At 61.2% G+C, this 16,182-nt stretch overlaps 1 protein-coding gene across 1 annotated transcript; it reads right to left on the bottom strand.

Moving 5' to 3' along the window:
* Window positions 1-3,402: 3,402 nt before the first annotated feature.
* On the bottom strand, window positions 3,403-14,573 carry RAMP3 (receptor activity modifying protein 3). The gene is made up of 3 exons (XM_047094709.1): window positions 14,510-14,573; window positions 7,834-7,966; window positions 3,403-3,658 (listed from the first exon to the last, which is right to left on the bottom strand). Exons 1-3 carry the CDS (start codon window positions 14,571-14,573, stop codon window positions 3,403-3,405), a joined length of 453 nt encoding a protein of 150 aa, XP_046950665.1.
* Between the last annotated feature and the right edge of the window lie 1,609 nt (window positions 14,574-16,182).

The following is a 16,182-nucleotide window of genomic DNA, read 5'->3' as shown; positions in this document are numbered from 1 at the left end:
CTCGCAGTCTGTGAGTTCGAGCCCTGCGTAGGGCTCTGTGCTGACAGCTCAGAGCCTGGAGCCTGTTTCGGATTCTGTGTCTCCCTCTCTCTGCCCCTCCCCTACTTGTTCTCTGTCTCTCTTTCTCAAAAATAAACATTAAAAATTTTAAAAGAATGGGCAGAAGAGGGGTGCCTGGGTGGCTCATTCGGTTAAGTGTCTGACTTCAGCTCAGGTCATGATCTCATGGTCTGTGGGTTCGAGCCCCGTGTTGGATTCTGTGCTGACAGCTTGGAGCCTGGAGCCTGCTTCGGATCCTGTGTCTCCCTCTCTCTCTGCCTCTCCTCTGCTTGCGCTCTATCTCTCTCAAAAATAAATAAACACTAAAAAAATAATTTAAAATAAAAGAAAGTTTGTAATTTCCAAGTAAAAAGATTCTTTCTTCCACTCTTCAGTCCTTTTAACCCAAGACTGTGGCCAAAATCATTTCAACCTTTGTCGGTTCCCCTTGGGTGTTTCAAAAGGATGAATATTTCCACTTGGGAAGGACAGACAAGTTGATAGATAATCGATAGATAATAAACATTAGATGCAGATTGTGTCAAGCTTGTTAGCGGTTATACGTCCCCACTTTCCGTGTGTGTGTTTATGTGATCTTTCGATTTGGGGAGATCTGTTTAATGTGCTCCGTTTCTCCTTGTACCTGTAACAACCCTTGATCCGGGTCCTCGGGTCCTCGGAGGCTCCAGGCTGTGGAGTCCTGCTCAGCCTCTCGCTGCGTGTTCCTGGACCTTACAGGGCTGATCCCGCCACAGCCCCCGCCCCACTCCCATCTCTCTGATGGGAGCCCTTGAGACACCGACCACCTGGTTAATTAGGGCTGGGTAACCAAGAGAACAGTGTGCTTCCCAGATACCTCATTGATCATCACTAGTATCTATTTGGTTTCCGTTCCTTGATTGAGAAGTCAATTCTCCAACTGTAGACTAAAATAGAGCTCCTAGAGGAAAGCAAATTCAGGGGCGCATAAGCAGCTCAGTGGGTTGGGGGTCCAACTCGGTTCAGGTCATGATCTCGGTCCGTGAGTTTGAGCTCCGCGTCCGGCTCTGTGCTGACAGCTCAGAGTCCGGAGCCTGCTTCGGATTCTGTGTCTCGCTCTCTCTCTCTGCCCCTCCCCCGTTCACACTCTGTCTCTCTCAAATATAAACATTTTTAAAAAATTAAAAGGGAAAGCAAATCCATGTAAGAGAGACACCATGAATGCACTGTATTGGGACCACAGCCACAGAGCGCTCTGCAAAAACTGTGATGTCACGTTTTATCTCGTCCTGACTGTCCCCTGGCATAGATGGGGCCACTGAAGAACAAGGTCCCTTCCACATCTGCTGAGATCAGAACATCTGTGTCCTCCCCAGACTCCCGTGTTGACTCCCCAGTGCCCTATGGGATGGCATTCACAGGTGGAGTCCTCGTGAAAGAGACCCCAGAGAGCCCCCTCACCCCTCCCGCTGAGAGGGGACACAGGAGGACATCTGTGAGGCAGAGGCAGGCCCTCAGCAGATACCTTGCGGAATCTGCAGCCGGGATCCTGGACCTTCCAGCCCCTGGAACCATGAGAAATAGATTCCTGCTGTTTACAAGGCACCCAGTCTGTGGTATTTTGCTGTAGCCACCGACACAGACTAAAACGACATCCTTCTAAACACACGGAGCCCAGAATTTAGGCCAAAGCAAGCAGCCTCTGGTGCTCAGGTGACACCCACTCAGCATCAGGGATGAGAAACCCAAGGCAAAGCCAGGGGCGGGGGGTGCTGAGAGAGGCCGGGGTGGGAAGGGACGGAGTCCAGCAGCGTCCCCACTGACAAGCAGCTGACTGCACAGAAGTTTGCCAGCTCCACGGAGCTTGGGTTAGAGGTTACTACAAACAACTGCACCGGGGACATGCCACAGCCCAGGGAGACCCAGAGGAACACCCGCCCACCCGCAGCAGGGGCCACACATTCGCTCCTTCGGTCACCGAACATGGGACTCTGAGACCTCCCAGGCTGCTCCGTGACCTGTCGTCCCCGCAAAGCTGAGCAGGGGACATTCATACCTCACCTCCAGCCAGAGATGATTCTCAGAGCCACGGTGGACAGACAGATGAGGGTTCCCCAAGGCAGGGACCCAGTCACACAGCGGGGAAGCAGGGAGGCTCTGGTGGCCAGGTGAGGGCAGAGAGCCTTTGGGAGGGGACTGCCACATCCCAGCCCACAAGATCCCAACCCACGAGATCCCAGCCCACGAGATCCAGCCGTTGCCTGCTCCATTCTGCTGGGACCTTGTGGTGAAGGCCACCAAGAGCCCGGCTGGAAGAAGAACATGGCCTCGGGAAGACAAGGGACCTGCCTGCCAGGTCTCTCTCGCCGCCCTCGGAGCCCAGCCCCACCACTCACCCCAGCAAGGAGCCACCAGCCGGCATCCCAGAGACCACCCTGGGACACGGCCAGCCACTCCCCATCTGGAAAACAGGTATGAGGACTTGTCAGCCCCAAGAGGCGGGACTCTCTCTGAATACCCCGAAATAAAACAGGATGCCCCACAAGCAGGATGACTATTTACTCAGAGAAAGCACACAGCACAGACAGAGCTCAGCCAGCACTGGGGCTCACAGGACCCCAGCTCAGAAGGCCTGGTTCGCAGGGGCCTAAGAAGGAGGCCTGCACCCACCGCAGCCCAGTCTCTGGTTGTGGGTGCAGACAGGGGGTCTCAGGCGGTGCACGGCCCCCAGGGGACTCCGGCCTGACCCTCAGTCTCAGGTTTTCTAGCCGCAGAATGAGCATGGGCTCTCAGCCAGGAGGACTCAGACACAGGGCACCAAGCAGTACAAACACCCAGCTGACAATCTACCCCACCCAGTGCAGGTGGGGGTGGGCAGGCCAGGACAGGGGACCCACAGCAGTGACAGAATAGGGTGAAGCCCGGACAGGGGGTGGGTAGGTCAGGAGGTGGAATCAGGGCCAGGGGTGGGGTCAGAACAGAAGGTGGGGTCAGAGCTGGGGGGGGGGGTGTGGGGAGTCAGAGCAGGGGGTGGGGTCAGGACAGGGGGTGGGTCAGCGCAGGGGTTGAGCTCAGGTTGGGAGGTGCGGTCCGAGCCAGGCCGGGGCTGGGGTCAGGGCAGGGTGCCTGGGCAGGGGTCAGGAGGGCCCGGAAACCCTGGAGGCCCCAGCCCAGCGCGGGCGGAGGGCGCAGCAGCAGCCAATCGTTCCCTGCACAGCTCCGGCCTCGGTGTGCCTTCTTCCCAGGCCCAGGAGAGGACAAGCCCGGGTGAGCCACATAAGGCTCGCAGGTAGCCAGACAGGATGGGGTTGGGGGGGGCCGCCGCAGCCTCCGCCGGCTCTCTGGCCCCCCCCGCCCTGCCTCCCCCTGCCCCTCAGGGCGCCCTCACAGCAGCTGGCCAGCGCGTTTGCTGCGCCACACCACCAGGCCGGCCATGGCCACGGTCAGCAGGACGGGCACAACGATGAGCGGGATGAGGACCTCGTCTGGAGGGTCCTCCCAGTGTGCCCTGTCCACCGTGCAGTTGGAGAAGAACTGCCTGTGGATGCCGGTGATGAAGCCTTGCGCCAGGGGGTTGGGCCAGTAGCAGCCCACCACGTTGGTCTCCACCTCGGTGCAGTTGGTAAAGCTCTGGTAGTACCTGCGGAGGCAGAGCAGTGACCACCCGGCTCCCTGCGCCCCCTCCTGCCGGCCTTAACCTTGGAGGGCAGGGGAAGGGGGCACGGTTCCAGGGGGCCAGGGGGAGGAGGGCAGGGGAAGGGGGCGCAGTCCCAGGGGGCCAGGGGGAGGAGGGCAGGGGAAGGGGGCCCAGTCCAAGGGGGCCGGGGGAGGAGGTGTGTCTGGACAGCAGAGACAGGAGCGCCCTCCGGGCCCTGTCAGACCTGCTGGGACCCAGGCATCCATTCTTTACCTTCTTGCCCAGAGGCAAGGGTGAGGGGACCCTGCCCTGCCACAAACCTTTCTGCCCCGGGGCTCAGCCCCACTCTCCCCGAGCCTCAACGCCTCCCCCAGGCGCACAGCTGTGCTCTACTTGGCCTGGCAGGATGCCCCCACGCCAGTGGCGATGACCTCTGCACAGACCCCGGCATCCTCCAGCCCAACCCCGAACTTGGCATCTCAACAAAGAGCAGCCAGAGCAAGGAAGCCCCAAGGCTGAGTCCCGCCCACACCTCAGGTGGTGACCGGCTCCCCATGAGGCCGAGAGCCCCCAGAGCCTTCCCAGGTCTGCCCAGAGGACACAGGCCTGCCCCTTCTCCAAGGCAGACGCTGCACGACCGGCAGGGTCCTCATCATCTGGACACTCTCTGAGCCCCAGGGGAGGGTCTCTCTGAGGCCAAGCACCAGCTGCCTCATTTGCCAGGTCAGGAGGGGACAGCCCCCTCAGACAGGACAGGCTGGAGCCGCCTCCCCCCACGGGCCTCCCTGTCCCTCATCAGCAAACCACCCAGGGAAAGCCTCATCTGTCCAGTAGGCGGGCTCTGGACGGTCTCCTAACAGTTGACAAGTTGCAGCCACCAGGACCCGCCTGGCCCTGGACACGAGTGGCCTCTGGAGGTGGGGCCTCGACTGCCACCCACTATCCAAGACGCTCTGGAGAGAAGGCCAGACGGACACCTGCTGGGGTGCACCCGCTCTGTCCACTGCCCGTGCTGCCGCCTGGCTGAGCCCTGCATACAGGGCGGGAGCTGGAGGGTGAGTGCAGGCTGGGGTGAGGCTGGCCTGAGGCTCTGCACCCCATCCCCTGCTTCCCCGCACTGTCCTGGGGAAGGTGGCCTGGCCTGAGCCACCAACAGGAAGGAACTGCTTCCCACAAGGAGTTTCCTGCACAGACGCCATCTGCCCAAGAGACAGGAGATGGGGGCAGCAGACCCACTTGGCCAGGCCCTCCCGGCGCCCGGCCCTCCTGCCAGCACCAGGTAAGGCCTACGAGGAAGAGCCCACAAGGCCTAAAGAGAGCCGGAAGCAAAGGGAACGGCCTGAATCACATCCAGAGCCTGGGATGTGCCCAGGACAGGTCCGCGGGAAGCCCAGGACCCCCAGACCATCCCCTGCATGTCCAGGTTCAGCGACCTGCCGCCCGGGAGGCATCTGACCTGACACCCGGCCAAGGCCTTTGCCTGGAGCAGCCCCCGTCCCCGGGTCTGCCAGGAGCCCTGTGTTCTGACTCCCTTGCCTCCCAGAAGGCCACCACCACCCTCCCCAGGCTCCAGGGGAGGGGGGGGGGGCGCCGAGACGAGGTAGGGACACAGGCAGTGGAGCCCGACCCCACGCCCCCAGAGGGCAGCTGGGAACAGTGCACCAAACAGGCTTCCTCCAGCCACATTTCTTATGTCCCTGAGCCTCAGTTTCTCCTCTGTAAGTGGGGCTCCTAGGACGTACCCAGTAGGGTAGCCAAGGGGCCACACGTGCAGGTGCACGCAGAGCTGAGCACAGGACCCATCTCCGTGGATCAACTCACAAGGGCCACGTGCAAAATGCCCCGCCTGCTGCCTCTCAACGCTGCCAGTCGGCTGGGTACACGACGAGGGCTGTGGACAACACGGCTCCCGGCCTCCTGCCATCCCTGCAGCCCCAAGCCCTAACTCACCAGCCCCGGCTCAGGCTGGACACAGAACTGGGGGTGTTGTTCACAAGGAAGAAGGTGTTTGCTCAGTATCTTTCGTCCTCGCATCCCCTCGTCACCCAGGGCCTCCCCGGTCCCCCCCTGCTGCGGCTCCCAGAGCCTCCCTCCCCTCCCGGGGTGCAGCTGTAGCCCAGACGGCAGAGGGGCGCACACAGCCCAGAAGCTCCCCGCAGATGCCCTCCCCCACCAGGCAGACACGTCCCCTGCTTGGCTCCTTGCTGCCTGTGCTTTTGCTCAGAGGCAGCAGAGAAGGGCATCTGGAAACCTCGATAGCGGCCACCCCTTGACAGGGTGGACAGGGACGCGGTGGCGGGAGTCTCCATCCTCCACGAGCTGGTTGCAGGGCAGGCACAGAGCAGTGACCTCAGACATGGAAGGCCCTGGTGCAGGCCGCCCTCCACCCCTCGTGCTCGCTGCCCCTGGGACCCCTTGGCCCCTCGGGGGCTCCCCCTCTCTCTCCCACTCTGCACTCATCTGTGGGGGGAGGGGGCACAGCCACCCCTGTGCCTAAGCAAAGGTGCCCAGGAAACACGAGGTAGGAGCTCTGCGTGTCTGACGGTGTCTTCGTGAGGACAGATTGGCTGGGAAGTGCATTCTAGAATTCCGAAGCCCCGGCCCGCCATCTCCTGGTTTCCAGGGCTGCATGGGGCCTGATTCCTCACCCGTGTGTCCAGCCTGCTCTTGTCTGTCTGCACACGTGGCCCTACCCCTTCGCGGCCCACTCCCTGGTCCACGCCCTTGGTGCCCGGAGAGCCCTTGGGGTCTGTAGACCCACATCCCCGCCTGGCAGTGTCCCTGAGTTCCTTCTGTGTCTCCTTACTCTCTTTCTAGAACTCCTGCCCCCAGGGTACCAGGCCTGGTGGCTGGCCCCTGACCGCCCCTTGCTTCCTGGGAGACTTCCTCCCACATTCAGCTTCAGCCCCATGCTTCACTCCCAGTGGCTCTTTCTGTGTCTGGAGCACTTCCTCTCTTGCTTGTCACTCTGTCTTTGAGGCACTAGTATGGCCTTGGGGTACCCCTCTTGCTGTACTAGGGTCTCGGGTTCCTGTCCCATGGGAGGTTCCCAACCAGGAAGGGCCACGGCAGGTGGGCGCTTGGGCCTGGGAAAGGGTTGCCTGGAAACTTCCCGGGCTCCACTGGGCCCTCCGAGGGGACCCCCGCTCCCCTACGTGTCAGAAAAGAAGGCTCACCCAAGGGGTCACCTCCTGGGTCCAGCAGGGCACCAGCCACTCTCCCCAGGTTCCCGGCTCAGTCCCAGCAGCCCGGAGGACAAGCCTCGGTGAGGGGCTCTGGACCCCCAGCGGCTCCCCAGATGGCCCTCAGGTGCCGTGCTGCCCACTCAGGGCTCTGGGGATCAGCCCCCCTTTTGGCGTGGGGCCGGGCTTGGCAGGTGTGGGAAGTCGGCTCCCGCTGGCTCTCCGACTCCAGATGGCCCCCGGCCCTGTCCTCTGGCCCCAGGGCTGGATGTTTCCTTGACCACCTCGTCGAGGCCTTAGCGGTGACATCTCACCCTCCCTGGCCCTACTCATGTGTCCACTCCAAGCCTGACGTCCGAGCTTCCTTCTCCAGAAGCTTCCTCAGGGCTCCCAGGACAAGAAGGAGCCTGGGATCGCGCTTTGCATCAAACATCAAGACACGCTGGCTTTTACCTCCTAGCAGATGGTCAGCGATGGGCCGGCCACCCTGCCTGCACCCTCCCACTTCAGCTTCCCGCTCTGCTGGCGACCACCACGGTCTTGCGCTGTCCCTGCCCCATGCCTGCCGGGGGCCCCCGCCCTCCCTAGGAGCCCTGGGTCTGCTCAGCTGCATCAGCCCGTATTCCTCCAAACCACCCCCCCGCTCTCCATCCCCAACGGCTGTTCTAGGGGCTTCCATGCCCAGTGCCCCGGCAGACAGTGGCTCTGGCGGCAAGGTCCACACCCACACCCCCTGCACCGACCGGCACAGTCGGTGTGAGGGAACTGTTCCCGAACCAAACAGAGTGAAGTTTCTGCACCTGCTGAGAACGGGCAGGGGTGGGCAGGGGAGGGCGGCAGGGTCAAGACCACCGCCAGGAGGGCAGGGGAGGGTGACAGGGGCAGGGCCGAGGCCGGGAGGGCAGAGGAGGGCAGGGGTGGGTACAGAAGGGTGGCACATGCAGGGCTGCAGCCAGGAGGGCCAGGAGGCAGCAGGGACGGCACCGGGACACTCACACGATGAACTCGGACAGGTGGCACCACTTCCAGACGTCCACTGTGTGCATCATGTCGGCGAAAGCCTGCCCGCACTGGGGCAGCTTCTCCAGCATGCGCGTCTCGTTGCAGCCCCCCACTCGGAGACACCCACCTAAAGAGGGGACAGTGTGGTCTTTCCACTGCTAGGAATGGTTTGCAAGGTGACCCTGGGGCCCTCCTGTGACATCCCCCCCACACCCCGCCCTGCAGGCAGCTGGGTCTTCCTCCCTCACCTGGCCTCCCGTGTGGCCCAAGGAGGTGGAAGCCAGTGCAAAAAGGGCTCCACATGGGTGTCACCAAGACAGAACCTCCCATGGCTGTGACCTCCCACAGGGTGGGGAGACAAGTCAAGGGAGGGCAGGGGATACACCTCCTGGGGGTCCAGGAGGCCGAGAACAGACAGGGGTGTGATGGGGGTGGGGAGTGGGTCCCACCAATCAGGGATGGCAGAGAGGCCCCACTGCAGCTCGAGGGCCGAGGGTGCCCAGAGCATGTCCCCAGAAAGATCCGCAGGGTCTGCTGACCGTCCAAGACTATGAGGGCATCGGCAGGGGCCCTGCACATGTGAACCAGTGCCCCGGATTGCATGAGGCCCAGGGCCAACGTGACACAGGGACTCATGTTCCAAAAGCTGAGGCCAGATCTTTGGCCGCCCTCCCCCCAGGCTCCCCCAGGATTCCCAGCATACCCCTCCCCCCACCTCTGCCCCCAGATCCGATCCCTCCACCTCTACCTTCCCCCAGCTCATCTCCCCACCTACAGTGCCCACCTGTATCCTTCAGGACCGGCCACCCTCCCTCCCCAGGCACCCTTCCAAGTGTCAGGCCCCCCTCATAAACTTCCCTCCCATGACCCCTGCAGTGTGTGTTCTGGGGTGTGTGCATACGTGTGCACGTGTATGTGTGCACACAGCCCTGCCACCTGTGTCCGGGTATCTGTGAGTGTATGTATACATGCGTGTTTGTGTATGTGCGTGCTTGGACGGACGGCCCTGTCGTGTGTGTCCTGGCACAGGGTACTGTGTTGCAGGAGAAACCACGGGGAAGGAAACAGGAGAAAGGCCCACACCCAGAACCGGGCAGACCCACGCTCACACCCAGCATCACTGGTCACCAGCTCACCTCAGTTTCCCCATCTGTAAAGTGAGGGAAACAGGCCGTGCTGCACAAGGGGGCTGTGCTGACAGGCGTTAGTCATGTGCCCACAGAGGCTCCCGTCTTCACCATGTCATTACTGTAGGTGTTTGATAATTGCCGGCTGCTCCCTCACTCCCCTAACCACCAGCGCCTCATTGGTATTCCGAAAAGACTTTTCGAGAGAACGAATGAATGAATGAATGAATGATCAGGTCCTGAGGGCAGCAGCGCAAAGTTATGGTCACGTGTTCTACCGAGTGCTGCTCCCTCTAAGCGCAGGAAGTGCAAAAGAAATGTCTGTTACCAGGAAAGGCAGGTTCGGAACCACTCCGATTCTGCCCTGCAGGCCAGGTAGTCCCCATGGGAGGCCACAGTCCTCCTGATGCTCCCACCACACAGACCCAGAAGCTCTTGCCGGCTCAGGGAGGGGCTGTGTGTCATACAGAGGGTGGGCCCATGACCACAAGGGCACTTCTGGGGGGACAGAGGAAGGGAAGAGTGAAGAGGCCAAGGCAATGAGAAGTTTTTCTTAAAAATTAAGTCCAAAAGGAGACAGATGAAAAAAGAAGAGAAAAAGCACTGATGGTAAAAATGATAGATTTAAACCAAACCACGTCAATAGTCAGATTTAGAGTCGATGGTCTAGCCACTCCAATTGAGAAACAAAGATTGTTAAATGAGATCAATATACAAGCCCCGACCATAGCTGTTCACAAGCATCCTACTTTAAATAAAAAGACTCAAATACATTCAAAGGAAAAGGATGGGAGAAGACATATGCTGCTACTAATCCAAAGAAAGGTGGGGTGGTTATATGAGTATTGAACGAAGTGTCTTTCAGAGCAAAGAATATCACCAGAGATAAGGAGGGGCTTTCATAATGATAAATGGTTCGATTCACCAAAAAGACACAGCAATGCTAAACATGTATGCACCTAATAACAGCATCAAAACACAGGAGGCAAAAATGGACACAACTGCAAGGGGAAAAATGAGAAATCCACAATTATAGCTGGGAATTTGATACTCCTCTCTCAACAATTTACAGAACAAATGAATAGACCAAAAAATCAGTAAGAACAGTGGGAAAGTGCCTAGTATAGATAGGAGGCCATGAAGTCAGAAGGCACTGTGCTTAGGGGGTGGGTGTCCGTGGTTATTAGGGGTGAAAGAGAGGCAGTGTGGTTGGAAAGGTGGCTCCCAAGCCAGACTGGTGTGCAGGCTTCCCAGGGCAGTTTTCTCTTTATTTTAATGTTTATTTATTTTGAGAGAGAGAAAGAGAGAGAACACGCAGGTGCAAGTGAAGGAGGGGCAGAGGGAGAGAGGGAGAATCCCAGGCAGGCTCCACACTGTCAGCACAGAGCCTGATGCAGGGCTCGATCTCACAAACGGTGAGATCATGACCTGAGCAGAAATCAAGAGTTGGACACTTAACCAACTGAGCCTCCTAGACACCCCAAGTCTTCAACCCCAGTGCTCTCCCCCTGAACCCAACCTCAGAGACTTTGCATCACAGGGTCCCAGGCAAGCAGCAGCCAAGACCCAGGCTTATGTGCCTTCAAGAGGAGCCTCGCCATTTCCACAGAGTGCCCTGTCCTGTCAGGTCTCCCTCTCAGAGGCACTTAAAGACAGGGTCACCACGCGGGGAAGGGCACCCACCTGCCCAGTAACACGATGGGGAGTCCAGCCCAAGCCACCTACCTGCAGAGCTGCCCCCAGGGGCATGTCACACCAGCCTGGACTTGACACCCTCATGCCAACCCCATCCTTGGTTTGCCTGAGGAACAGCATCATGCCTGCTGCCCCCATCCCCCTGGTTTAAAGACCCAAAGGAGGGGCGCCTGGGTGGGCCCAGTCAGTTAATCGTCTGGCTTCGACTCAGGTCATGATCTCATGGTTCGTGAGTTCGAGCCCCGCGACAGGCTCTGTGCTGACAGCTCAGAGCCTGGAGCCTGCTTTAGATTCTCTCTCTCTCTCTCTCTCAAAAATAAATAAACACAAAAAAACAATATGCTAAATATCTCTATGTAAAAAAAAAAAAAAAAAGGCCACAGGAAAAGTGACTTTCCCACAGCCAAGTGCAGTCAACATGAGCCAGGGTGTGCAGGGCGGGCCTCCCCCCACCCTGCCCAGCTGCACTTGCCCAGCCTTCTGGCAGGAAGGCAGCCCCGGGTCCAGGGCCATGTAGGCCAGGTGTTAGTGACTCTGGGGAGTGCAGGCCCCCAGGGGCCACGCGGCAGGGACAATGATGAAGCCAGCCTGTGTTCCTGTCTCCCATTGCTGCCCTATTCCAAAGGCACCTTTCTCTGCAGCTCCCCAGTGGGTGTCCCACCATGGGTGCTGGAAGCCCACCAGCATTCCCCACACCCGGTGCTTGGAGCCATCCCTGGGCCTGGCCTTTCCCTCGTGGGATCATCTCAGCATCCCATCCAAGTCTCCCACACGGGTCCATGCCGTCACCTCCTGCCAGCCACTGCCACACCTCCCAGCAAGAGCTTGCCTGGACTGGACCCCGACACCAGGACCTGCTCCTCTGGACCCCCTTGTCCCCAGGACCTGGACCCGGAGCCCCTAAGCCTGGAGCCCCTGGACCCCCCAGCGTGCCCTAACCACCTGCTGTCAAACCACTAAGACCCAGCTCAGCGCTTCCTCCCTCTTGTTCTCCTCTTCCCCCTGCCCTTGGGCCCCCTTTCTTCCCTCCCTCCTCCTCCTCCTACCTGGACCAGAGTCTCCATACCCCACAGCAGCAGGAGCTTGGGCAGGGCTGGTCGGAAACGTGCCATTAAGGACCACAGGCGCGCTGTGCAGGTGCCAGGACAGCGCCACCCCTGGGCCTGCGCGAGGCGGGCACCGCAGGACACCTGCCGGACCAGCCAGAAGTGTCCTGGGTGAGGGAGGGGGTGCTCTGGCATCATTTCTGGTGCACAACCTGGGCTCCCGGAGAAACCCAACAGCCCAGCCAGGGTTATAACAGAAGGTAGAGACGCAGCCTCCTGCCAGGGAGCCGCCGGCTGCATCAGTGGCGGGCTTGGGAATTCGAATGAAACACAAAACTGCTTCCAATGGTCCGTCGGGGAAACAAAGAGAAGACAGGTCTGTGCTCCTTCTGTCTCAGGGTCTCCCGGGCTCCAGGAAACGAGAAGCAGCCTAAAGGATGCGTTTCCCGGAGGAAGGCCTTTTACGCCACTTGGAAATGAAATATGGGAGCCCTTCATGCTCCCTAGGTGCCCATAGCTTCTGGAAGGTTCTGCCCCTGCCCCTGCAGTCTGGGCAGGGTCCTCCTCATCCCGGGCCTCGGTTTCATATCTACAAAACGAGGAGTGGGCTCAGGAGACCTGCAAGGCACCTCTCGGCCACCATGTCTGCGCGGTCACTGTGTCACTGGGGTACCTGGGCCCAGCTGAGTCCTTACAAGTCAGAGTGACAGGAGAGGACGGGGCATGAGGACACCATGACTCTTACCACCGGCAAATGTTCGGTGCTATGTTCACACCATCTGGGGGTGCCGTGAGCCCCTGGAGCCACAGCCGCTGCCCGACTCCGCTTCCCACGGTGCGTGAGCCAGGCGCTGCCAAGTGCTCTCCCCGGTCTACGCCCAAGTCCCCCTACGCAGGCACGGGGTATGGGGACTAAACCGACAGACTCCAACTGAAGGTCACAATAGTCCTTCCCAGGTTCCTCTTTCTGTATCCACACTGCACCAGGGGAAACTGAGGCGGTAAGTGCCTTACGATCTTGAGGTTAAGCAGCTGCAGAGAGGCCCTGGGATTCGCACTCGGACCAAAGAGCGCAATCGGGGACTGGGCGCAGGGGCGAGCCCCAGCCAAGTGGGCCCAGCTGGGCGTCACCAATACCACACTAGCTGCCGTGTCTGAATGGAGTTCTGGAATTTGCCCAAGAAACCCGAATTCACCTTCCTCGCCCGGCCCTTCACGGCCAGTGCCGGATGGGCCTCCGCCGGCAAGAACCGGCCCCCCAGCTGGACCTGCTCCCTGGATGGCCGGGCTCCCACACCACAGAGATGTCGCAGCCCTGGGGCCCTCCTTCCCAATGCAGCACCATCCGGAGCTCAGCCCCACCTCTGACACACGGCATGTGACCATGAGCGGGCATCTCGCCCACCCAGCAGCCACTTCCCAAGACCCTGGCTCTGGCAGGACCAGCGCTGGGCTGGGTCTGCAGGGAGGCTGGCCTGGCCCCACCCTGGCGGGGGAGGGAGGCCCCGGACCCACCCCGGGCGGGCCAGGTGGCCCTCCAGACACGAGCCCCGTGTTGGTAACGCGGATGTGTGTAGGGTCTGGGTCTGGTCCTTCATGATCCCATGCTGAAAGCAGGTCCTGGGAATAAAGCAAGGGTTCCCTTCCCTGGAGGAGCCAAAGCTCCAGTCCAGGGGGCTCGCTTTTAGGCTTCCTGCAACCCCAAGTCAACGTGCTCCCGATGTCCCGAAGCCGCCACGCACCAGGCTCTTGCCTTCAGCCAGAAATCCACCTGACCCCAGGCTCTCATCCTGCGAGGTGAGGCGAAGCCACAGTCCCTCCACCCAGACATCTTGGGTGGGGGGGACAGCCCAGAGACTGGGAAGCCGAGGGGCTCACCGGTCCTTTCTCACAGCTGCAGCCAGTTCCAAACCAGCAAAGCCGACAACGACTCCACACAGGCTCAACTTGGCGTCTCACAGCCAGGGCGATGCGCCAAAGAGGGCAAAGCTGATGCCCCAAAGGACCCAGGGGACAGTGGCCCCTCAGAGGGGCCCTGGGCCCCCGGCCCCGGGGTCAGGCTGCCCACCTCACCTCAGCAGCCTGCCCAGCAAGCCTCTGCAAACAAGCCCTCCCCAAAAGCACACACACCCTCTTACTTGATCTTGGATCATCTCTCTACTAAAATTTTCCTAAGCCAGCTTTTCATTCAATCCATTCCTGATTCGTAAACAATGTATCCTCCCTGGAGCCCCATTTTCTTGCTGGAGAAGGGATCTTGAGGGAAGCCTCAGAGAGCCGCCCCCTTCCCTGTCCCGCTCACACACTGAAGGGCTGTCCTCCGGGGAAGGGACGAGCCCTATGGGGTCTGGATTCTTCTCACCCACGCCCTGAGAGTGGTGTGCACGCGAAAGCCCCAGGACGGGGAGCTCACTACCCAACAGGGAAGCGGCAGCCGACCGCCTCTGCTCACTCGGTGTCGCGACGGCAGGCCGTCCCCAGCCCTCTGGCGGCGATTCCAGGGACATCGCAGCTGCGAGGAGCCGACCGGGCAGATCCTGCAGGACCCCCCGTGCCTCCCTTCCCAGCGCCGGTCGGTCGCCTTCGGCTCCTCCGGGGAGAGCGGACAGGACCCTCCCGCGGAGGCTGGGGACGGCGCCGGGGTCTCCCCTCGCCCCTCCGGAGCCGGGCGCGCCGGGCAGGCCGGGATCCGTGCAGGGCAAAGGCGCGGCCAGGCGCGGGTGCTGGAAGTCAAAGCCCGCGGGTCCCCGTGGCCCCGGAGGGGGTCGGGGCGTCCCGGAGCCGGACCCCGCGTCCCCTTACCGCACAGCAGCTGCAGAAGCAGCGGCAGCAGAAACCGCGGGCGCCGCCGCTCTCGCGTCTCCATGGCCGATGGCTGTGGCGCGCGGTCGGCTCGGTCCCGGCTGGGTGCGTGGGGGGCGCCCGGGGACGCGGTCGAGGGTGGGGCAGCCGAAAGCCCGCCCCTAGCTGCGTCCTCCCCCTCGGGGACGCGCCCACCCCCTGGGGACACTCCTTCCAGAACGCGCGCTCGCCCAGGACGCGCGCTACACCCCTCCAGCACGCCCTCCCTCCAACAGGACTCGCCCCCTATCCCGGACGCACAGCCCCAAGACACTGCCTCGCACGCCGGGTGTGATCCCTGGCCCTCCTGTTCTGGGGGTGCTGCCCGCGCGAGCGCGTGGGTTAACAGGCCGGGGGCAGGCTGGGGGCGGGGGCTGGCGGGGTGATGGGGGGCGGCCTCTGGGAGCGCGCCTGGCGGCGGAAAGGTGTAGGCAGGTGTCGGGCGGGAGTGCTGTGCTCAGAGCCTGTGAGAGGCTCTGCAGGGCTGGGGGCGCGAGGGCGGCTCCAGCCCGAGGACAGCCTGCAGGCGGAGGGGCGGGGAGCTCAGTGCGCTGGTGCGGGAAGGGGCCACCGGAGTGCAGTGGCTGATCCCCGAGTCCTTGTTGGCCCCAGGCCTCCAGGATCCTTTTCTGGGGGCTTCCCTGTGCCTTTGCACGCCTCTGTGGGGTGGAGAGGCATGGGGACCTGGGCAGGTGCAGCGGGCGTGCCTACACACACACACACACACACACACACACACACACACCTGCCACCGGTGGCTGGAAGCCTATCCTCAGTTCCTGGCCCCCGTCCTGTGACCGCTGGGAGACCTCAAAGGACAAAATGAGGGCCAGGAAAGTGACTGGCTAACCCAGAGGACCTGACGGCAAGGAGTGTGTCATGGGCCTGGAGTGGGGGAGGGGGACTCATCTGGTTTGGTCACCTCTGTCACCTTCAGTCCCTAGCACAGATCCTGGTCCCAGTGGACACCTAGTCACGTTGTCACAGGTCGCTGTCACTCCTGAGCACCTTGCAGGGAGGGCCCTCCTGTGCCCACAGTCCAGCCCAGGGAGCATGTACTGGTGCAGGGGCTCACAGAGCGGGACCAGGATGTCGGGGTGCATCCCAGGTCAGGGGTACCGAACCAGTGGGCTCCTCCTCCCCAGACAAGCCTCCTCCTCTCTGAGGGCTAGGGGTGGGGAGTGATAACACCTCATGGGCTCACCCCACGGTCCAGGTTGTGGTGGCAATAACAGCACTCCTGGCCCTGTGAGCGGATTGGACCTTCCTGTGTGAGGAAGCCGCTCAGTAAGGGATCGAAGCTTCCTGTGCCTTTTCTGGCAGAAGCCAGAATTATTTCGACAGAGGCTTAAAGCTAATTAAAATTGATCAGCCTTCCTGCCAGCCTGCTCCCAGAGGCAGTGGGGCGGGCAGGTACCGGAACAGCCCAGAACCTCCCATGACCCAGGCCTTCAGCTCACTCAGAGGGGCTGCGAGCTGGGCTCAGCCGCGTGCCTGTCACCCCCTCTCAAACGCCCCGCACCAACCCAGACAAAGCAAGAGGACAGTACAGATGGCCCCCAATAGCATCCCAGGGGGCTGCGGGCTCACCAAGGCACGTCCCTCCCCGGGAGAGGGTCAGCCGGACCCCAGAG

Source organism: Lynx rufus, unplaced genomic scaffold (genome assembly GCF_022079265.1).
Source record: "Lynx rufus isolate CCGP_SWC_20201006 ecotype Redwood Valley unplaced genomic scaffold, mLynRuf1.p SCAF_4, whole genome shotgun sequence".
Classification (NCBI taxonomy): domain Eukaryota; kingdom Metazoa; phylum Chordata; class Mammalia; order Carnivora; family Felidae; genus Lynx; species Lynx rufus.
The sequence above is the reverse complement of the archived record's forward strand: the minus strand, read 5'-3'. Positions and strand labels throughout refer to the sequence as shown.